Consider the following 24,381-nt stretch of genomic DNA (forward strand, 5'->3'; position numbering starts at 1 on the left):
TATTTTTAATGGCAATCCATTTTTTTGTGTTCTCCCTGGACATCTGTGCAGGTAATATACGTGGCGTCTTAGTAGATCTGCTCGGCAATGGTGTGTCCTTTGGCTCGGTTATGTGTTTACTTCTCATCTCCACGAAAGCCAGCCCCTTACTGATTGAGATCAGATAATTTTTTTGAACATATAAGCCATAAGCTTCATTATGAAGTGTGTCCTGTGATCTGTAATCTAAAAGTTATCCAGAAGCAGGGGCGTTCACTTCTAGAAGATGCATGTATAATGGTATCCTCAAGTGCTCACATATAATGGGGTATGGGATCCTGACTGGGCCCGATCTCGGATTGCTACTTCAAGTATCAATTTAATCCAAAATGACAACTCCTGCTAATCACAATTGCAAACCTGTCAAAAGTCTCACGTACACATAACCTTTTCCCCTTTCTTTTTGGTACCAGTGACTGTGACTTCAACTCGCTCCCCTTCCTCCTCACCCTTTAGCTACCTCTCTAGAAACCAAAGCTGCTTCAGAACTGCGGCGGAGGCAGCCGGGTGCGTGACCCCTGGACGCACGTTCCACCCTTTCACTTACCCGGAGTGCCAAACCACCAGTGTTGGAGAAGTTATTAAACAGCAAGCGTGAGCGTCGGCCCTATGACATCACGACTGTACGGCAAAGCAGCACAATCCAAACGCTGAGGGATGCCCACGCAATGAGGTCAAAGCTCTGCTCACAGCTAATGGATTTATAGCTCTGGACAGAAAGCATTGGAGGGCTTCTGCACGATGTGTGTGCCGCTTTTTTTAGCCCGTAGAACTGTCTGACGAGGGCAATCCTGCCATAGCTAAGTCTGTGACCAAGCTCAATCCCTCAAGTAGCCAGCAAGCAGGCGAGAGCATGAGGGGGGTTTGCGATGAGGCAGGGAGGGGTGAATGATTTGTCAGACTTTGCATACCGACAATGCTCTCGCTTCCCATAGAACGCAGGATCCTGGACAGCCTTTGAACTGGGGAATGGGCTGGAAATCCCAAGGACTTGTCACAAGACTGAAGATGCTTGAATCTTTGATTCTTTGGTGTTACAAATCTCTTTCCTAAATTTGATTTGCAAATTATATTTTCTGGACAATAAACGGGCTGCGGCTGACTATCGGTTTCATTCCTTTGGGCAGGGCTGGGGTGGTGCCGCCCCTGACTGCCCCACAGAGCCATTCTGGACTCGTTCAGATTCCCTGGCGGAGGAAGGCTCAGTACATGCAGCTTACTCCCAGCGTCCCTTCTTTCTGACCCTGATTATCATGTCACTGTCGGGGTCTGCGGCTCACATATATTACACCAATCTCCTCAGCATGGTCCTCCACTGTAATCTAGTTCACCATGAGTAGTGCAGAGCTAGTAAAGTCTCCTCATGGCCCCTGTGATAAGAGCAGCTGAGCTCATATTCTGCTACTTGCACTGAACCCTAGCTCTTCTCCGTTCTTCCAGCGTCAGATCGCGCTGACATTAGTACGTGTGGGTGTAGCACCCGGTTTGAAGCATGAGCACTGTGCAGCTGTATCGCAGATACTATAAGATCACACTGATCTAGCAGAGGTGCCAGGGAACCTGTATAATGTCATGTGCCTAGTAAAGCTGAGTCCCCAGCTCCACCAGCTAGACTAAGATTTTGGTTTGATGGCGTTTGAACCCAGTGTGGCTTGCCTGTCCCCCTACCGTTCTGACCGTACGGCAGTGCGTCGACTCTGCTCATAACTGAAGCATTTCTGCAATGAAAAAGACAATCTTCATGGCCTGCTGGAGGAGGGAAGCCTCACCAAGAACAAGTATAATGTGTTTGCGAACAATAGCACTGAGTGTTTGATCTGAATCTTTGAGATTTATAATTATATTTATTAGCCATGGCGCGTGTGTAGGGTGCATTATGGTATCGCTGATTTTCCCTTGCGTAGAGCAAGTTCCTAGTCCTCTAGTAGAGAGGCCCAGTATGACGAGTCATACTGCTGGAGCTGGACTTACATTGCTCCTTGGCATGTTTGTACAGCAACACCCTGCCATATTCCAGCAGGCAGCCTCCCCCCCAGCCCCTCCCCAAAAAAGTTTTCTCCGTCCTTGCATGTCCTATCATGAAACTATATGCTCTGCTTGTCAAGGCCATGGCAAAGCTACATTCATTGACAGGATGGTCCTTTTGCTCGGATCTTCTTGCATTAAGTGTGTAGTCTAGAAGCCCCAGCCACCCTGAATCTGCTTCCGGGGTGCTCGCTCCCCCTACATGTTTCCTTAAACCCTCAGGATCTCCTGCTTGTACCTCCCAACAGAAAACATAGGTTACAAAGAAAAGCAATGTCAACCTTGCCATCACGTTCTGTGTCATAAGACCTGCTGAGGACTGAAATTGTAAAGCCAAGTGAGACTGAAGCCATTGTGTCCCAACCACTATCCAGCCAGGGGGCGAACTACTGCAAGGGTAATGCGTAGACTTGTCCCGACTCTGACATACTAGGAAACTCACCAGGATTCCCTTCAGCAGCACAGCCTGGAGCAGTTATTATCCAGGCACGGATTCTTGTGGTTCCTCTTTTCAAAGCAATATGTGTGCCAGTGACAATCAGGTTCAAGTCTTTGTGCAGGGCAAGGGACAGATGAAGGGGATCCTCCATCTCACCTTTGCAGATGCTTATCTACATTTCCCTGCAGCTCCAGCACCTGCTCTTCTGCCGACAATTGCCTGAGTCAGCAGGCTGGCTTCGTGCTCGCTTTCCAGATCCTCCTGAGGGGCAGGAAATAGGACGAGAAACAGAAGTATAAGGGGTGCTTTGGGGGCAAGCATGACTCGTGCTGACCTCTCCCCCTCTGAAGTCATCAAATCAGAGCTACTGAATTCTCATGCACTCTGACAGTTCAGAAGTAGCAGCGAGTTAGTCTGTATCTGCAAAACAGAACAGGAGTACTTGTGGACCTTAAGACTAACACACATTTATGTTGAGCATAGCTTTTGTGGCTACAGCCCACTTAACTGTACACACCGAGCTTAATGCATCAAATATGTGAGTAGTCAATCTAGATGCCAACCAACGTATAACCAAGAATATCTCAAGATGACAAATGCAAATCTCTACCAAACACATATAAAGAGAAATATACATAGAAGATAAAGACAACAAACACACAAAATAACATAGAATACAGAAACAACATTCAGACACATGAAGACATAACCAAAGAGCCAGACACGAAGAGAAGTCCATAACCCTGAAACAATGACATCACTGACAAATTGCAGCCAGCTTAAAATAAAGCGTTAACAGGAAACATAGAAGACTGAAGGAGAGAGAATGACTGTTTGATACCAAGGGCCTCTGGTTACATGACTAGCAGGAAAGTGCTAAATCACAAGATCAATAAAGGAACAACCACAGTATACCCCCAGAACAATATGCCTCTCACAACTCACCCTAACTCATCACTAAGTAGTCGTGGGAGATTGATAAGGATGGCTTCCAGATTACAGCAAATGAAATGTATTACAACTATCCATCCACTACTAGCCGTTTAATAAGAGCATAACTTAATACCATATTTATCTGAATCTTCGGCTCATATCACTACTGATTATTCATCTAGAAATCTCAATAAATCATACATATACAAAAGAATGAATATAATAAGGGATATTACTCACACCATTTACAAAATCTTACGGAACGAGCGACACAGAAGTAGATGCTAATGACTCCATTAGAGAGTCGCCAACACTGGCTAATCTCCAAGAAGGTTTTATAGTATCCAAATGCTCTATCTGCTAAGCTAAATATCACAGTCTTACTACTATGCTTCCTGTCATTAACATATAAGAAATTTAAGAAAAATAATATACCCAACATGTGACCACAGAGTGTTATATGTGATTCTCCTAAACTTGTATGCTGAAGAAGAGAATTGTATGAAAGCATGGTTTTCTTCGAGGTGTCTGTACCTAATCCATACAACGGGAAACTGAAGCCCGATGCTGCAAATGCTTGGCCATCAGCAAGTTGTCCCCCCCACACGCACTCTAGCAAAGTTGACCTAAAGTCCTCATTGGAGCTACTGCAAACTCGCCATAAACACTGTCAGTGTGACAATGTGTTTCAGGCAATGACACGTGTGGCTTGGGGTGTCTTATGGTACAGCCTTTCCCTCCCTGAACATTACTCGCTCTTCTTTTTTTCACTTGTACACCAGCAGTGTCGTACAGATATAAGGGAGTGTAGTGTTTTTAACTGGCATGCCAATCGTATGCCGCTATGGCTCGAGGGCAAGATATCCTAGACAACCATGGTTGGTTACTACAGTTATCTCCCATCTCGCACCGCGAGATATCGTCCCCTAGCTGAGGCTACTTTAACTCTGGTGAGTCCATGCTGTATGCCCCGAGGCGTGAGGTTCACTCTGCTGGGCTGTGTGTCGACAGATATAGATCTGATGTGATGATTGTCCTCCGCCCGGTCTGGTTCTGCGAAATGACGAGCTCATGGTTCTCTAATGCATTAAACGAGCTGCATCTTGTGAGTGAGGGCAAAGATGCTCTGGTTTTGGAATAGCGTTGAATCACAAAGATAAATTGGTTACTCGCTTGGCGCATGTGTTATACTAACTACATGTTGAAGGTTAGCATATAGAGTTGCCGTCCGGTTTACTGTAAAGGGTGTTTTAAAGAAGCTTAAAGTCCTTAGGCCGGGCACTCGACGCAAAGGGAGGACAGATGGAGGGGAGAAGAATACTGTTTAAATTGTGGTGGGAAGGTGTTTCCTGTTTTGTGTTTCTTTAGTGTTGGGGTCGGGGGGGGGCGGGTTAGCGAGGAATTAGGGCAGGGAAAATACATTTTTAAAGCCATACCTGAACTAAGCATTTAAGATTACAAATTGTAAGTAATAGAAAGGAAACGTGTAAATTATATTTTGTTTTAGCTTATGAATTGTTTTTATGCTAAGAGGAAGGTTTATTTTTGTTTTTTTGTAATTTTAAAGTTTTGCCTAGAGGGGAATTTTGTATGTTTTGAATTATTACCCTATAAAATTACTTTTTATTTTGATTTTACAGAGGTGCTTTTTTTTTTTTTTTTTTTACTTTTTTTTATAATGAAGTTTTGTTTTTTTAAGAATTTGACTGGTTTTTAGTGTTCTAAAAACCCAACGGTTTGCTGTGTGCTTACCATGTTAACCTGTTTGCCTGGTATATTATTTTTAAACCTTTCCAGGAAAAGGGGAGAAGGGATATTTTGGGGAAACAGGAACTTCAAGTGGTTCTTTTCCTAAATTTTTGTTTAATTGACTTGGTGGTGGCAGCAGTACCCATTCAAGGACAAGGAAGGATTTGTGGCTTGAAAAAGTTTTTAACCTAAGTTGGTGAAATATAAGCTTAGGAGGTCTTTTATGCGGGTCCCCACATTTATACCCCAGAGTTTAGAGTGGGGAGGGAATGGGCAACTAGCGGTTGCTCTTTGCCTACCACATGCCAGTTTAGGCTTTTTCCCATTTGAACTTGTGTATGGCCGTGAGGTGAAGGGGCCATTACAGTTGGTGAAGCAGCAATGGGAGGGGTTTACGGTTTCTCCAGGAACTAACATTCTGGATTTCATAAACAACCTACAAAACACCCTCCGACCCTCTTTAGCCCTTGCTAGAGGAAACCTAAAAGATGCTCAGGAAGAGAAAAAAGCCTGGTATAATAAACATGCCTGAGAACGTTCCTTCAAAGTAGGGGATGAGGTCATTTGTTGAAGGCGCTCTAGCAGTGGCGTAGCCATGTTCTAACATCAGGGGGAGCGAACACATAAAAAAAGGCACCACCCGACATACCAAATTACTAATTACATACTTTTAAATTTGTTATACATATTTATTTGTACTTAAAATAAATACACTAGAATGATCCAGCCACGGAAGGATTTACATAATTGGCATTTCACAGGAGTACTTTAGATTTAATTTCTAGAATCTAAGGTATATCTAAGTATAATGACAGAATACAGTAGTTTATAATTGTCACAGGTTTAAAAAAAAATACTGGCCATCTTTTCCAGTTACTAATTTCATTTTAAAAATCAATCAGTGAAATGCACTTTATTTATAATAGACCGTAATACTAAAGCACCAAAAACACATGACAAATACAAGTTGTATGAAAATTGGTGAGCAAAGATCTCATAGCTTTTCAGGGTTGGACAAAGCAATAATTTCCCTTAAAGTAGGTTTATTCATGGGTTTTTTAAAGAAACAAAAGACATCTCTATGACACAGGTTGGGAGTCTAACATTTTGACTCTCTCTCACACTGAGTACTGAAAGTTAGGGGTTTTAACCAATTTAAGCTGTACACACACACCACCACCACCACCAACAAAAAAAACCTCTTCCTGCTTTCCTATCACCAGTTCTGTTACTACAGGAATGAAATCTAGACATCCCGTAAAATAGCTAGTTCCACATTGTTCTTCAAACCTCAGATCAGAGAAATGCAGCTTTGCATTTGAGATACTATATGACTGTAGTACATTTTGCACTGCCTGCATCTACACTGACATCAGGAGAGGAGAAGAGGACAAGACTGTCCCTAGCATATATGATTTAAAAAAAAAAGGCGAGACGCACCCACCCACTATCAATGCAACAAGAAGGGAGAATAGTAGCTGGGGCCAAGAAGAAGATGCAATGAAACCCTCCTGTACCCACAACTGATATCTGAAAAGCATCAGTCACTCTGCAGATCAAAGAAAGAAAGAGCAGCCAGTATTCAGACAGATAGGATCCTTATGACCTATATAGGAGAAGTGCGCTTTCTAAGTAAACTGTAGCAGTTTCCCAATAGAGTTTTCTTATGGATTTATTTATTAAGCAAAAATTAAGATTAGGAGTCTGATTTAAATTATGTAAATTTTCAGTTTTAGTTAACTGTGGAACTATTGCAGCTACTTTTATTTTACTCCCGCCTTCATAAAAAGCTACAGAGTTATAACAGATAATTACAAAGACTAAAGTACGTGCTTTAATATAATTAGGACCAGGCCACCCAAGATGAAAACTACACCATGGAAGAGTCCTACAACCAGGTATTTGAGGCCAATCCCCTTTGTCAATAAAGTAACCATTAAACAAGTTCTGAATCAGTCTTTCTTCCCAATTTAGTTTTAACAAAAAAAGCTGCAACGTAAGTAGCTATGGGAGATGACAGTACAACTACTATGTATCAGTGGGGGAAAGTGTGCTAGTAATGTCCTGGATATACTGGTCTGTTAAGTGTTATTGTTTTTAATATGCTAATACAAACACTGTAATAGAGTATTAATGTCCCAATGTACTGTAGCTTGTTTTAACTTACCGTTAATACTAGAAGTGGTGTATGTGAAAAGTGTCTTAAAAGCTGACACTACAGCAGTGATATTCCCAAGCCTGCACGCATAGGGCTGAGGGTGGGGAAGGGGAGTGTATCTAGGGCCACGTCTAGACTACGCGCCATATCGGCGCGTTAAAATCGATTGCTCGGGGATCGATATATCGCGTCTGATCTAGACGGGATATATCGATCCCTGAGCGCGCTTATATCGATTCCGGAACTCCACCAAAACCAACGGAGTTCTGGAATCGACATGGCGAGCCGCGGACATTGATCCCGCGTGGTGAAGACGGGTGAGTAAATCAATTTTAGATATTCGATTTCAGCTACGCTATTCTCGTAGCTGAAATTGCGTATCTAAAATTGATTTTTGCGCGTAGTGTAGGCCTGGCCTAGGTATAAGTAACATCTCTCATACCAAACAGGAACTTTTCCACAGTTCATTGCAATTTGGAAGTGTGATTATTATACCCTGTCTTACAAACACCATTACATATGCACAAGGTCAATAAATTCCCCTCCCCATATATACAGAGGGTGGACGAAAGGAAGTATCCCCATGATTTGGGATATGTTTACACTGGAAAAGGGAGGTCTAATTTCTGGCTTGTGTAGACATACCTGTGCTAGCACTGACCAAGCTAGTGTGCTAAAAATAGAAACGGAGCCACAGTAGTGCAAGAGGCTAGCCATCCTGAGCTGGAGGATTCTGAAGGGCTTGAGGTCTAGCAGAACTGTGACATCAGAGAGCAAGAGCCACAGCCCTTTGGATAGGAAGAGATTGGTGCAGAACCCAAGGCTTTGCCAGACACTCAAAGTGGAAGAGGTCTGTGCAAGGCCCCAGTATGCCCTCCCTCATCAGCAGGTAGAAGCCATACCTTTCCCCCCCACCCCCCGCCCAACTCTCTGCTTCTCCAAGGAGACCTCCAGTAGGAACAGGTGAGAGCAGACTGTTTCTAAAGGTAATAAATGTAGACAAAACATAAAGGCCTCAAAGGCTTTTTTAAACATCTTGAGGCAGCAGGGAGGGCCCAGCCCTTCCCTCCCCTCCCCAGCACTGCGTGTTGTGGGAGGGGGAGGCAGCTTGAAAACATTTTAAAAAACAAACACCTTCAAAAACTAAAGCCAACCTATCAAGAGTCCAGGCTGCAGACAGCACTCAGCACAGTGCAACTCAGTGATGCCTTCAGTGGGGCATCTCTGCAGAAGTCAGAGAAGAGAGCTGAGACTGGAAAAAGCAAGATGCAGAATGACAGAGTACCCAGGACACAGGATCTGGGGATGGTACCAGTTCCCAACTGGACGGGGTGGGGGTGAGGGGGTTTGAGACCAGAAACAAGGTGTGGAGAGTAGCATCTTTCCCAAACTCTCCTAGCCCCCTGCAAAGCTGGGCTTACCCTGCCTAAGGGAGGAAGGGCTCCATCAGGGGAACTCCTTCTGCTACATAAATTCAGCAGTCTCTGCTGGACCCTAGGCTGGAAGAGACAGGGGAGGGTGCTGCTAAGGGGTGGCACTGCCATGGCAGTGACAAAGGGGGGCCCTCAGCTCTTTTCCTGCCCCCGCCCCTTTGGATCACACAGCCTGGTAAAAGCTAGAAGGTAAAATAAAAAAATGCTACATAAAAGCTGTGGCCAAAGGTTCCAGTCCATGTGGCCAGAACATACTGAGAAGAACCCAGCTGGTGCTATAGGCCAGGGGTTCTCAAACTAGGGGTCAGGACCCCTCAGGGGGTCACAAGGTTACTACATGGAGGGTCATGATCTGTTAGCCTCCACCCAAAACCCCGCTTTGCATCCAACATTTATAATAGTGTTAAATATATTAAAAAACATTTGTAATTTATAAGAGGGGGCTTGCTATGTGAAAGGGGTCACCAGTACAAAAGCTTGAGAATCACTGCTATAGGCTAAGGGCTGACTCAGCAGACCCAGGGTTCATCTTTGTAGACAGAGCTCACCCATATCTCTGCTTGGGGGCCACACAGCCCCACTCCTGCTACCAGTCCTTGGAGTCCAGCCAGGAAGGCTGCTGCCAGTGAGTGCGATCGCAGAGGTGGGACTGCCCCCATGACCAATCCCCTCCAGGCAGTTCCATGTACAGGCTGAGTTCCCCAGCAGTACAGCAGAGCGAGCTCTCCCGCACAGGTACACAGATCGTGCTCTCCTGCAGCTGCATTGTCAATTATCCAACCCCCTGCATTCCTTGATGTCCCCCGCCCGGGGACTCCTGCCCCATCCACCCCCCTTCCCTGTCCCCTAACTGCTCCCTGCCACCCCATCCAACCCCTCCTCTCATTCCTGACGGCCCTCCCAGGACCCCTGCCCCATCCAACCACCCCTTCTCCCTGTCCCCTGACCACCCCCAGAACTCCTGCCCCTGACTGCCCCCTGACACCCCATCCAGCCCCCCTGTCCTTCCTGACTGCTCCCCCCAGGACCTCTGGTCCCATTCAACCTCCCCCCGCTCCCTGCCCCGATCGAATCCCCCCATCCACTCCCTGCGCCCCTTACGTTGCGGCTGGCCTGGTATGCTGGCGCGCTACACCCATGAATTCCGCTGGAGTGCGCCATGCCACATCATTCAAGCATTGCTGGCACGTGGCAGGCCGAGCTCACAGCCCCTGCTTCCCACAAACAGTGAGGAGCTGGAGTGGAGAAGCAATGGCAGCTTTGTGCTCAGCCCATGGAGCGGAGCGGAGGGGAGTAGGTGAACTGGGGCAAGAGCGGTTCCTATGCACCACCCCAAGTTACCTGCTGACAATGCATGCAGCCCCCCCCCCCCCGCTTGACCTTGGCTCCATCTCCGCCTTGCTGGGCCTGAGCACGAAACCACTGCTTGCTTCTCCGCCCTCCCAGGCTTCCCACATGAACAGCTGATTCACAGGAAGCAGGGTGGGGGAGGGAGATAAGCAGGGCAGAGCATTCAGAGGAGGAAGTGGAGGTGAGCTGCGGCTGGGGGTGGGGCTGGATCTACCAAATTTTCCCCGTGGGTGCTCCAACCCCGGAGCACCCACGGAGTCGGCACCTAAGGTGCCACTTTTGGATAATGTGCTCAGGGGAAGCGGCCACTCCCCCTGCTCCCTCCCTAGCTACACTACTGTGCTCTAGGCCCATAAAATGGAAGCATCATGGGAAGGGCCATTCAGAGTTCAAGAGCACCTGGGAGCTGTTAACTATCTCATAGCATCCCCCACCTCAAACCTAAAGCCTGAAGTGTACCATGTTAATTCTCTAAAGCCCTTTTATTCCAGAGAATTAAAGGTTTGTCAGTTTACAGCCCAGGGAGGAGATGACGCTGAATGGCCTGAAGGTGTCTACTACAAAGGAAAAAGTGACGGTGGCATGGAAGAGGTGAACCTCTCTGCGACCCTTGGACATATGCAGTGACAGCAGATCAAGGAGTGTGCAATAGCTTTGTACCAATGTTCTCTGCCACTCCAGGATGGACCGAACAGGAATACCACTCCATTGACACAGGTAATGCTCACCCAATTAAAGCCCAACCTTATAGGGTGTCTCCTCAAGCCAAAACTGCTATAGAACGGAACATCCAGGACATGCTATAAATGGGTGTAATCTGCCCCTCTAACAGTGCATGGGCATCTCCAGTGGCTCTAGTTCCCAAACCAGATGGGGAAATACACTTTTGCGTGGACTACTGTAAGCTAAATGCTGTGACTTGCCCAGACAACTATTCAATGCCAAGCACAGATAAGGTATTGAAGAAACTGGGATGTGCCCAGTTCATCTCTACCTTAGACTTAACCAAGGGGTACTGGCAAGTACCACTAGATGAATCTGCCAAGGAAAGGTCAGCCTTCATCACCCATGTAGGGCTGTATAAATTTAATGTGCTCCCTTTCGGGCTACGAAATGCACCCGCCACCTTCCAAAAACTAGTAGATAGTCTCCTACTGGAATTGGGAGAATCTGCAGTCGCCTACCTTGACAACGTGGCCATCATTTCTGATTTATGGGCAGAACAACTAAAGCATCTACAAAAAGTCTTCAAGCACATCAGAGAGGCAGGACTAACTGTATGGCTAAGAAGTGTCAAACAGGCCTAAACAAAGTAACATACTTTGAACACTAGTTGGGCCAAGGAACTATCAACCCCCTACAGGACAAAGTGGATGCTCTCCAAAAAAGTGGCCTGTCCCAAAGTCAATAAAACAGGTCCAATCCTTCTTAGGCTTGGCTGGATATTACAGGCAATTTGTACAGCACTACTGCCAAATCACTGACCCACTGACAGACCTAACCAAAAAATAGCAGCCAAATGCAGTTCAGTGAACTAAGAAGTGTCAAAAGGCCTTTAACCAGCTTAACGCAACAATCATGTCTAACCCTGTACTAAGGGCCCCAGACTAACAAACCTTTCCTAGAACAGTCCAGACCCGTTTACACGCAGATGTCGGGACTCAAGCAGTCACGACCATGTTTTAATGGACCACAGGTTAAGAGAGCCATGCTAAAATATCTTAAGATATCTATATCTATATCTACCTATATCTAGATAGATAGATACACACACACACACACACACACACACACGTATAACTATCTAGGATTACATATGTATTCACAGCGTCCCAAATACTGCAGACCTATCTGTTAATGGTGCTTTACAAGAATATAAATTCAAATGTGTAATCCAATAAAAACATCACTACTACTACAAGGGTGAAAGTAACTCAAGACCCTTACTGGTATGGGGGGGGCGCTCTTGCCCCCCGAAGGGGCGGGGCCTAGGGTGGAAGGGACCGGGCTAGGGGTCAGCATCCCCTAGCCAGACCTTCCAGGCCACCTGCTCCATGCTGCCCAGGGTTCCCGTAGTGATTTAAAGGGCAGCATCCACAGCCCCGGGCCCTTTTAAATTGCCAGCCCCAGAACAGAACAGCTGTTCCCTTTGTGCCTCCCCGCCCATCGGTGGCCAAGGAGGGGCAAAAGGAACAGGGACCTTAAAGCTCTGCAGAGTTCTTTGCTGCAGCAGCGCTTTAACGTTGCTGTGCTGCTTCCCCCTCACGACCTCCCCGTCAGCAGCCCAGCGCTCCCGCAGCAAAGGACTATCGCTTTAATGTGCCTGCCCTTTTTGCCTCCCCTGACTGCGACCCTCTGGTAGGGTCCCTACCAGCAGGGCTGCTGACCGGGGTGAGGGGAGGAGAAAGAGGCAGCAACATTAAAGTGCTGTTGCAGCAAAGGACCATCCTTAAAGGGCTGCTGCAGCAGCGCTTTAACATTGCTGTCCCTTCCCCCTACCCCCCATCAGCGGTAAAGGCATACAACATGTTTCTGCTCCACACTTCCTATGTCAGTGAGTTAGTAAGCAAATCTGTAGTGCTACATAGCAAGTTCCTGTACCGCGTGTTAACGAGTCTCGCATGTTAAATAGGTAGCACTGGGAGGCACGGTGCTACTGCGCGTTAAGTGGATTCACACGTAAACAGGTCTGTACTGTAACCACAGATGTGTCCGAGTGTGGTGTGGGAGCCGTTTTAATGCAGAAAGTACCGAATCAAGAATTTCATCCTGTCGTGTTTCTCAGCAAGAAACTGTCTGAAAGGAGAAGCCACTGGTCAATCAGGAAAAAGGAATGTTACGCCATTGTGTATGCTCTGGAAAAGCTACGCCTATACGTTTGGGGATGCCGTTTCCACCTGCAAACCGACCAGGCTGCACTGAAGTGGCTTCATGCCATCAAGAACAATAATAAAACACTTCTTAGGTTAAGTTTAGCTCTCCAAGATCTTAATTTTAAAATACAACACATTTCAGGACCTTCTAACATAGTGGCTGATATACTCTTCCGTGAAAGTTTCCCAAAATCAACTGGTTAAAATCGTCCTTAAAATGTGAAAAATATTGTTAGTTTTTGTATAATCAGTAGTATATCTAAAGATGCATGTGTCTTATTAACTCTGTTTTCTCCTAGAGCTCCAGGAAAAAAAATCACAGCCAGCGTGGAACAGGCTGTCCAGCACTGTCTATGATTTTGGGGGGTGGGGGCATCATAAATATACAGTTAAGGGTAGCATAAAATACTTCCTTTACCTGTAAAGAGTTAAGAAGTTCATATAATCTGGTTGGCACCTGACCAAAAGGACCAATGAGGGGAGAAGATACTTTCAAATCTGTGGGGGAAGGTTTTTGTTTTATGTTCCTTTGTGTTTTCTCCGAGGAGTCAGGACAAAGAAAATACATCTCCCAAAGCCATACCTGAACTAAGCATCTAAGATTACAAATTGTAAGTAATAGGAAGGAAATGCATTAAATTATCTTTTATTTTAGCTTGTGAATTGTCCCTATGCTAAGAAGGTGGTTTATTCCTGTTTTTTTTTTGTAACTAAAGTTTTGCCGAGAGGGGAATCCTCTGTATTTTGAATCTTATTGCCCTGTAAAATTACCTTCCACCCTGATTTTACAAAGGTGCTTCTTTTACTTTTTTCTTTATAATAAAGTTCTGTTTTTTTAAGAATCTGATTGTTTTTTAGGGTCCTAAAAACCCAAGGGTCTGATCTGTGCTCACCTTGTAAACCTATTTGGTTGGTATATTATTCTCAAGCCTCCCCAGAAAAGGGGTGAAGGGCCTTGGGGGGATATTTTGCGGAAACAGGAACTCCAAGTGGTTCTTTTCCTAAATCTTTGTCTAACTCACTTGGTGGTGGCAGCAGAATCCTCCAAGGACAAGAAAGGATTTGTGCCTTGGAAAAGTTTTTAAACCTAAACTGGTGGAATATAAGCTTAGGAGTCTTTCATGCGGGTCCTCACATCTATACCCCAGAGTTCAGAGTGGGGAGGGAATCCTGATAGTGGCAGTGGCCATTACAATTGCAGACATGCTTTGTCTATGCTTAGCCCTCTTTTCAGTCTGCCTCAGAACAGAAAGCATTTTACCTGTGTGGTATGTGTGAACTCCCAGAGCTGCTTCCTGATCTCTGCCCAGCCCTTCTCATCCAGCTGGCTAGGATAGAGCAGCAGATGTTAATTACAATCATATATACAAAGCCAGACCATCCCTAAACCATGGGGCTCGGCATGGCCACCAGATATGCTACTGCCTTTTCAGCACCCCAGAAAGCATAAATTTCAGATCATCTTCCAGACTGATTCCCTGTATGTCTGCAGAGCACATTACTGTTTCTTCACATACCTGGGCAATGAGAGTCACAGGTCCTACAACCTGAATCTCTGCTGGGATGGCTGGATTTGCCCTTAGTTTACATCATCAAACAGTCATAAGAAAGGACTCAGAGCAGAAATAATCATTAACCTGACTCAGGAGGGCTGAACTTTGTGAGGAAAGAGGTGAGAGGCACAACAAATGCCAAATACTAGCACTTAATTCCTTTTGTGCTTCTGCACAAATCCACTCATTCTATTGTGGAGTATAAAAAATGGTGACAGATGAGCTAATTATGAAGAAAGGCAGCCAAGCCATGGGAAAGTTCTTCCTATTCTGTCCTGGGCTGAATAAGCAAAATATAGGTCACATCTGATGGCCAGGGGATTTTGATTATATAGAAAGAATGGCATGAACTGAGGAATGCATTGTGTTCAAACTCTGTAGCCCACGTACAAGTTAAAGGCTTAACTGGGACTCCCTCTGGTGTCTGTGTTAACAACTGGGAAAAATAGATGACTTTCTGGAAGAAGGGGACTGTAATTTTATATAAGTAAAATAGTTAAGAGATCAAAAATAACAGCAAAATACATGTCTAAATAGTAATGGGAAATACAGCAATGACTCTCAGTGAAACAACTCTGTTAACTACATGGATTTGCAATGTTATAGCTGTATTGGTCTCAGGATATGAGACACAACGGGGGTGAGGTAATATCTTATACTGGATTAATTTCTCAACAGAAGTTCGTTGAATAAAAAAAATATTTCCTCACCCCCGTTGTCTCTCACAATATGCATTGTTAGGCTAGTAACAGGAGGGAGATCGTGGCAAGGATGTAAACATTAAGATATAGAAAATAAATGTCATTACAAGTGTGGATAGAACACAAGCCTCTAAAAGAAAATTAACAGGAGATGCATCACTAAGGTCCAGATTCTGCTACTTTTGTCCCTTATTCCTCAAGTAGTCCCATTGCAATGAATGGATGCACTCAAGGATTAAAGTACTGCTCTGCATGGGAAACAGTGGCAGAATCTGGCATAGAGCTTGCGCTCATTTCTAGAGACACTTGGTAACCATGTAGCTTAGGGTCTGACTGATTCAGAAGGGTTACATATTTGGATCTCTTTAAAACTGAATTTCTGTTTGAAATATGTCACACTAGAGACTCCATGGGTAAGGCTTTAAAACAGTTTATATTATAAACTGAATTCTCTCATTTACACAACCCAATTTCCTGGGGGTGGAGTGTTAGGGGGGCAGGAAGGGATGATTTCCACTTACCATTTCTCACTTGAAGTCCTTCACAGAAAAGTGTTCAGGAAAGCATCAGATTAATTGGACAAGTATTCTGGTTGATAAAGGTTTATATCCCACCCTCATCACAGGGGGATCTGAGCACTTTCCAGTAGCGCATTAAGAAATTTTAACTAATGTTTATCACGTGTCTGTTCTCTCACCCTCTTCCCAAGAAGAGAATTGGGTATGTAGCATAGTGTTCTGCTGTGATAGGGTTTTTATAAGAATGAGGTGTTGAAGAGGTGGGAATTTTTTTCTAAAAATTATTCTCTCTTCTGTCCACACATAACTCCAAAGCAGCTTCATTTAAGAACTCCTAGCTTCTATTATACTCTAATCTGCAGTAACAATAGTGCATGGGACACCTTGACCAAGCTGGAGCATAAAAGCTATTAGTCATTAGAGATAGAGCCTGAGACACTGCCCTGCCCTGGTGCCACTATGTAGACCTGTTCAAAGGAAGTGCCAAGTGCATGTGAAATGATAACAAATCAGATGACTAGTATTTTACGCCCACTTTGTCCTAGTGTCAATGACTACATGAGGAATAAGGCAACAGAGAAACAGGCCCTGAATTTGTTGGTCTTATACGTAATAGCTTTTAGGAGGGATCTAGTCCAAGCTTCACTATGTGTAATCTAAGCTTTCATTGAAAAAGAAATATGTTTCTAGCCCTCTGTGTTGGGAAGAGAGTCCCCTATGCTTACAAGTTTAGCAGGGTGATGTTACCAAAAAATAATAGGCTACTCATGGTGGAAAAATTGTAGTCCCTCCAAGTTACTCTCCCTCTCCCCTCATCTGCCAATCATCAGAATTGCTATGATTCTTCAAGTTCTGCATAGTGAGTATCTTTAAACACATACCCATTTCGTGGCAGTACTGAGGACAGTGGCAATCACAGGCCCATCTCAGTCTGTATACTTCTCTGCTCTTGATTGCAGCATCTCCTCTTAGTTCCTGAGTCACTACCTACTTCCTATCACTAGAGTCCTGCAAATCTGTGGCTATCCACTCTATATCCACGGACCATGTTTGTGGATTGAATGCAGACACAAAAACTTTGTATACGCACAGGGCTCTACCTATCACTGCTGCATGGAAAGATGGATCCCTTAGAGAGAAGTGGGGACAGTGTCCTCTGTAGACCCTAAGGACATGAGGTCATGTGTGTCTCCTGCAGCTACATTGCATTACAGTTTTGTCCTAACATCTGTTTTCTTTCTGTGATCTAAGTAACTAAAGTCTCAGTAGAATAACTGAGTAGTGAGGAAAGAAAGATAACTCATCAAAAACTATTTAATAAAGTGATAAGAAGCCAAATCTAGGAGGTACCAGATACAGTTGTGGCACACCTGCACGAGCCCCTGCTCCACCCAAATCTTGCAAGCGTGTTCATGTACTATGAAAAAGCAGAAACAAGACTGCCCTGATTCTTTAAGGACACAAGTAGTCCCATTTAAAATCAATGGAACTACAAGTATGATTAAAATTAGGGCCTCAATGGCTACCTCATTTCAAGACCAAGCATACTTGGTGCACCTTGTGCAGTAACGATGGTCCTTCCCGATGTGTGTCCCTGTGGGTGCTCCAGTCTAGTTGTCGGTGCCTCCCTGCGCCGGAGATTTCTCGCAGCAGTACTCGGTTGGGGGAAGGGTGCACACAGGAGTCATCTCATACAGCCATTGGCATCTCCTGTAGCACGTGCTTCCCCTGACCGTCCCCTCCATTCCTTCTCTACCACAGAGCTTGGCTGTGTGAACTCCAAAGTAGAGGAGAGGAGGGTGGGTAGTGGAGCACCCACAGGGACACACATCTTGAAGAACCATCGTTATTGCACAAGGTGAGTAACTTCTTCTTTGAGTGGTGTCCCTGTGGGTGCTCCACTCTAGGTGCTTGTAGAGCAGTACCCCACCAGGGATGGTAGGAGTTCAGAGTTATGTATAAATGTGTGAGGAGACCACTGTGAGGCCAACAATAGAGTTTGAGACAAGGCCTTGGGTGATAGCATAATGCTTTGCAAAAGTGCCCTCCAATGTCCAGGTTGCAACTCTACAAATATCTATTAAGGGGACATTGTTCAAGAATGCAGTCGATGTCGCTAAGGCTCGCTTTGAGTGGGATCTGATGCCCACAGGGGGTTCTTTGTGATGCAAGTGGTAGCAAGTTTTAATACAGGTAGACTCCCATTTGGAGAGTCTCTGGGTCGATATTGTAGAGCCCTTGGGGTATGTCTACACTACGGGATTATTCCGATTTTACATAAACCAGTTTTGTAAAACAGATTGTATAAAGTCGAGTGCACACGGCCACACTAAGCACATTAATTCGGTGGTGTGTGCCCATGGTCTAAGGCTAGCGTCGATTTCTGGAGCGTTGCACTGCGGGTAGCTATCCCGTAGCAATCCCATAGTTCCCGCAGTCTCCCCCGCCCATTGGAATTCTGGGTTGAGACCTCAGTGCATGATGGTGCAAAAACAGTATCGCAGGTGATTCTGGGTAAATGTCGTCACTCATTCCTTCCTCTGTGAAAGCAATGGCAGACAATCATTTCGCGCCCTTTTTCCCTGGATTGCCCTGGCAGACGACGCCATAGCACGGCAACCAATGGAGCCTGTTCAGCAGCTTTTTTTTTTTTTTTTTACTGTCACTGTCACTGTATGTCTACTGGATGTGCTAACAGATGCCGCGGGTACTGCAGCGCTACACAGCAGCATTCATTTGCCTTTGCAAGATAGCAGAGACGGTTATCAGTTGTTCTGTACCGTCTGCCATGCCATTGTAAATTGGCTGATGAGATGACGGTTTCAGTCCATTCTGTATCTCACCGTCTGCTGCTGTCATGGGTTGCCGCCTGGCTGAGTCGGCCGGGGCGCAGAACAGACAAAAATGGGAATGACTCCCCAAGTCAATCCCTCCTTTATGGTATCTAAAAATAGAGTCCAGTCCTGCCTAGAAATAATGGGGCAAGTGTACTAGAGAACCAGTGTCCAGAGAACCAGAGAGCACAGCTGCTCCGTGTCAGATCCTGCAGAAATGAATGAGCTACATGCCATTCTAGGGGGTGCCCCTGCAACAACCCACCCGTTGCTTCCCTGCTCCCCCAACCCTCCTGGGCTACCATTGCAGTGTCCCCCCATTTGTGTGATGAAGTAATAAAGAATGCAGGAATAAGAAACACTGACTTGTTAGTGAGATAAAAATGAGGGAGGGAGGCAGCCTCCAGCTGCTATGATAGTTCCAGGCAGGACATTAAACGGTGGGGGTGAGAGGAGCCCAGCATCCCGCTGCTATGATAGTCCAGGCAGTACAGAATCTTTTCTTTACACATGAAAGGGAGGGGGCTGATGGAGCTCAGCCCCAGTTGCTATGATGAAGACGGTTACCAGCCAGCCGTTCTGTACCATCTACTGGAATGACCAGGAATCATTCCTATTTTTACCCAGGCGCCCGCCGGCCGACCTCACCTGAGGCCAGCCAGGAGCACTCATGGGGCTGATGATGAGACGAAGATAGCAGTCCTACTGTATACCGTCTGCCACCGGGGAAGGGAGGGAGAGGATACTGCTGTGTTCACTGCTGCAGCATCGACGTCTACAGCAGCATGCAGTAGACATAGGGTGACATTGAAAAAAGTCAAGAAACGTTTTTTTTCCCCTTTTCTTTCACTGGGGGGCGGGGGGGGTAAATTGGGAGGGACGAGCTATACCCTGAACCACCCCGGACAATGTGTTTGACCCTACAGGCATTGGGAGCTCAGCCAAGAATGCAAATACTTTTCGGAGACTGCTGGGGACTGTGGGATAGCTGGAGTCCTCAGTACCCGCCTCCCTCCCTCCATGAGCATGTCCATTTGATTCTTTGGCTTTCCGTTACGCTTGTCACACAGCAACTGTGCTGTGGACTCTGTATCATAGCCTGGAGATTTTTTCAAATGCTTTGCATTTCGTCTTCTGTAACGGAGCTCTGATAGAACAGATTTGTCTCCCCATACAGCGGTCAGATCCAGTATCTCCCATACGGTCCATGCTGGAGCTCTTTTTGGATTTTGGGACTGCCATCGCCACCCGTGCTGATCAGAGCTCCACGCTGGGAGCAAACCGGAAATGAAATTCAAAAGTTTGTGGGGTTTTTCCTGTCTAACTGGCCACTGCATCTGAGTTCAGATTGCTGTCCAGAGCGGTCACAATGGTGCACTGTGGGATGCCGCCTGGAGGCCAACACCATCGATTTGTGGCCACACTAACCCTAATCTGATATGGTAATACCGATTTCAATGCTACTCCTCTTGTCGGGGAGGAGTACATAAACCGGTTTAAAGAGCCCTTTATATCGATATAAAGGGCCTCGTTGGGTGGACGGTACAGCGTTAAATCAGTTTAACGCTGCTAAAAATCAGTTTAAACGCATAGTGTAGACCAGGCCTTGGAGTGCTCTGCTGTAGAGACGAATAGTCTTGGTGACTTGCAAAATGGTTTAGTTCTGTACAAGTAGAAAGCAACAGTCTGTCTGACATCTAGCATGTGCAATGTTGCCTCTGAAGAGTTGTTATGTGGCTTCGGATAGAAGGCAGGTAAGTGCATGATTTGGTTAATATGAAAATTTGTAGCCACTTCAGGCAAGAATTTTGGGTGAGAACATAACATGATTTTGTCTCTGGTAAATACATTGTACGGTGGTTCAGCCATCAGTGCTCCTATTTTGCTGACACATCTTGCAGATGCGATTGCCACTAGGAATATGACCTTCACTGACATATGTAGGAGTGAGCAGGTTGCTAGAGGTTTGAAGGGTGGTCTTGTGAGACATTTGAGCACAAGATTGAGATCCCATGGTGGTGCAGGTTGGCGTACTTCTGGGTATATGTTCTGTATATCTGCTAGAAAGCACTGTGTAATCGGGTGAGCAAATATTGAAGCTCCTTCTATTTGTTCATGGAGGGCCGTGATGGCAGCCAGGTGTACTTTAATAGAACGCTAATCCTGTTTCTTTCAGTTCTAGTAGGTAGTCTAGGATCATAGATAGAGATGCCTTGGTCATGTCCAACTGTTTCTGCTGACACCAAAGGGAGAATCTTCTCCACTCGTGGTTGTAAGTATTTCTAGTGTGAGATGATGGCTATTTAGTAATACCTGTTTTACTTTCTTCGAACAGTTCAATTCGCCATGTTGGAACCAGAGAGAAGCCATGCTTTGAGATGGAGTTTCACTGGGTCTGGATGGAGAGTCAGGCCCCTGTTCTGGGACAGGAGGTCCGTCCGGATAGGCAGCGGTTGGAGGCACAGACTGCTAGATGTGAGAGTTACGGAAACCAAGTCTGTCTGGGCCATGTGGGGACAATGAGAATGATGTATGCTCTGTCGAATCGTATCTTGCGAACGACCTATGGGATCAGTGGGATCAGTGGGAAGGCGTACATGAGTGACGCGTTTCATGGGATGAAGAAGGCATCCCCTAACCATCCTGGTGCCAAGCCTGCCCTGGATAAAAATAGCAGACGTTTGTGATTTGTTGCTGAGATGAAAAGGTTGATTACCGGGTGACCCCATTTTTGGAATATAGTGCCAAGAACACTGTTGTGGATTTCCCACTCGTGTTCCTGCGAGAAGTGCCTGCTGATGTTGTCGGCTGTAGTGTTTTGACACCCTAGTAGGCATGATGCTGTGATGTTTATATTGTTGCAGATGCAGAAGTTCCATAAATTCATGGCTTCTACACATAGCAAGTGAGACCTGGCTCCTCCTTGGTGATTGATGTAAAACATGCACGCCACATTGTCAGTGAGAACAGAGATTGAGGTTTCTGATATGAGTGGGAGGAAGTGTCGGCATGCATTGTGTACTGTGTGGAGTTCCAGAAGATTGATATGTAGTCAGGTTTCCATCACAGACCACTTGCCTTGTATATTGAGGTGACCCAAGTGGGCGCCCCAACCTATCTGTTGTAATAGTCACTGATGGAGGGGTCTTGTTGAAAGGGAATCCTAGAGCATACATTCCCTGGCTGTGTCCACCATTGTAGGGAGATGATAACCCTTGGTGGTAGCATCACACGTCTGTTGAGAAAGTGTTTGCTAGGTGCATAGATCGTGCTCAACCAGTGCTGCAGACAGCGCATATGGAGTCTGGCATATTTTATTATGAAAGTCGTAGCTGCCATATGTCCCAGAATCTGAAGGCATGTCCTCACTGAAGTTTGTGGCCTGATGGTCACTCTGGAAATAAGATTGGTCAATGTAGTGAATCTGTGGTTTGGCAATAGTGCCTTGGCTTGTATGGAGTCTAGGTTGGCTCCGATAAACTCCAATCGTTGGGTTGGTTCCAGAGTGGATTTCTTTTTGTGTATCTATAGACCTAGCTGGTGAAACAGATCTATTGTGGTCTTCAGCATGCCTGCCATTTCTTGTCAATTGGCACCCTTGAGAAGGCAATCATTCAAATAAGGGAAGATGATGACTTCTTTGCATTGTAATTGTGCTGCTACTACCGCGAGCGTTTTTGAGAATACGTGGGGAGCAGTGGACAGTCAGAAGGGAAGGACCCTGTATTGGTGGTAGTTGGCTCCTACTGTGAACCGCAGGAACTATCTGTGGGCAGGGTGTATTGTAATATGGAAGTATGCATCTTGGAGGTTGAGAGTTGCAAACCAGTCCCCACCATCTAGCACTGGGATTATTGTGGCCAGAGTGACCATCTTGAACTTGTGGTTGTGTATGAACCTGTTGAGTTTTTGGCGATCCCCCTCCTTTCTTCTCTGTCAGGAAATATTTGGAATACCCCCCCTCCTCCCTTGGTATTGATGTGGTACTGATTCTATAGCACCCAGCAGTAGGAGGTGGTCTACTTCCTGTTACAGAAGGTGCTCATGAGAGGGGTCCCTGAAGAGGGACAGGGAAGGGGGAGGGTAGGGGGGGACGGCTGTGAAAGGAATGGTGTAGCCAGACTGTATGATCTCCAAAACCCATTGATCTGTGGTTATCGTAGCCCAGGCATGGTAAAATGGGCATATGTGGTGACCAAAATTGTGGGATGGGTATCAGTTGGTACTAGAGGTGTGGGGAAGTTGTGCATATCCTCGACCAAGACTTCAAAATTGTGGCTTAGATGTAGATGGACGGACAGATGAGGCCTGGTTCTGTGGAGCTCGTCATCTCTGAGCCCCTTGTTTAGCCTCTTCTGAGTGAAGTATCACGGTTGTTGACAGTTAAACAAGGGTGTCTCATGATCTCTGGTATGGTGTAAAACAAGGGCATTTGCCAGGCAGTGGGTGTATACCTAGTGTATGCAGTGTTGCTCGGAAGTCCTTCATGGTATGGAGGACGTTGTCTATTTGAGACAGGAATACACCTCTACCCTGATATAACGCTGTCCTCGGGAGCCAAAAAATCTTACCACATTATAGGTGAAACTGCGTTATCGAACTTGCTTTGATCTGCCAGAGTGCACAACCCTTCCCCCCCCCACCTCACGAGCGCTGCTTTACCACGTTATATCCAAATTCATGGTATATTGGGTCCCGTTATATCAGGGTAGAGGTGTAGTTTATCCCTATCAAAGAGGAGGTCTTCCACTTTTAACTGTAGTTCCTTTGGAGTTCCAGAAGCCTGCAACCATGATGTTCTTCCCATAACCACAGCAGTTGCGGTTGTTTGGGCAGCTGTGTCTGCTACATCCATTGAGGCCTGTAGTGCTGTGCGGGCTATTAACAGACCCTCGTTGATAATGACGTTGAGTTGAGGATGTTTATGCTCGGGAAGGTCCTCCTCTGCACTGGGGTAGTCAGTGCCATGGAGGAGACTTGACATGTCAGCTCTGATGCCATGTGTTGGGGCTCGGTAGAAGTCCGCTAAGGGATGGGGCTGGAGGAGCCCAATGCCTTGTAAGTGCTCACTCTGGATGAGTGGAACACTGAGGGTAAAGACCTCTCTGGGGAAGCTCTCTTTTTGTGAGATCCCCTTGCTGGAGAGGTTGAGACTCGCTTCCTGAGTTTTGGAAGTTGGAGCCTTATCAGAGCTCAGAGATCTCAGTTTATGAGACGCCCCGGAGGACAGCTCTTGCAGAGATTGGAGGGATTTCTCCAGCAGAAGCATTTTCAAGCAGATATCCCTCTCACGTCTTGCCCTTACTGTTAAGTTGGTGCAATGTATGCATTTCTGAGAGATATGAGTTTCTCCCAGACAGCGAATGCAGGATGTGGCCATCAGTTCACGGCAGGAGTCACACTTTTTAAATCCTGTTGAGCCCGGCATGACTGTAGTTAAGCCTCTCCTCCCCTCTCAAGAGATAAGGATAGGAGTTAATTGTAATGGTAAACTGTAGAAACTGTTCCCAAACTGGGAGTCAAGCAGAGAAAAAGTCTTCTTTTGTCTCTCTTTTTTTGTTTTTGAAGAAAAACCTGTAAGAGGAACTAACAAAACTATGTAACTATGTAGACTAAGACTAACTAAACAATGTAACTAAGTATAGACTAATAAGAAGTTCCTTTTTAACTTGCAACTTTGTTTATTTTGTTCCCAAGAAAGTTTCAAAGAGAACACTGCCATGGAGTTCCGTCTGCAGCTGAGGACGGTTGAAAAGGAACTGAGTGGACAGTTGGG

General features: G+C 45.8%; 1 protein-coding gene across 3 annotated transcripts in view; it reads right to left on the reverse strand.

The window, feature by feature from the left end:
* CCDC78 (coiled-coil domain containing 78) overlaps positions 1–24,381 on the reverse strand; it is a 56,740-nt gene that overhangs the window by 3,097 nt on the left and 29,262 nt on the right. For all 3 annotated transcript variants that reach the window (XM_075069317.1, XM_075069315.1, XM_075069316.1), the window contains one exon: positions 14,261–14,327. In XM_075069317.1, coding sequence (XP_074925418.1) covers positions 14,261–14,327 — 67 coding nt within the window. The remainder of the gene's footprint in view (positions 1–14,260; positions 14,328–24,381) is intronic.

Source organism: Chelonoidis abingdonii, chromosome 9 (genome assembly GCF_003597395.2).
Source record: "Chelonoidis abingdonii isolate Lonesome George chromosome 9, CheloAbing_2.0, whole genome shotgun sequence".
In the NCBI taxonomy this organism is placed as follows: Eukaryota; Metazoa; Chordata; order Testudines; family Testudinidae; genus Chelonoidis; species Chelonoidis abingdonii.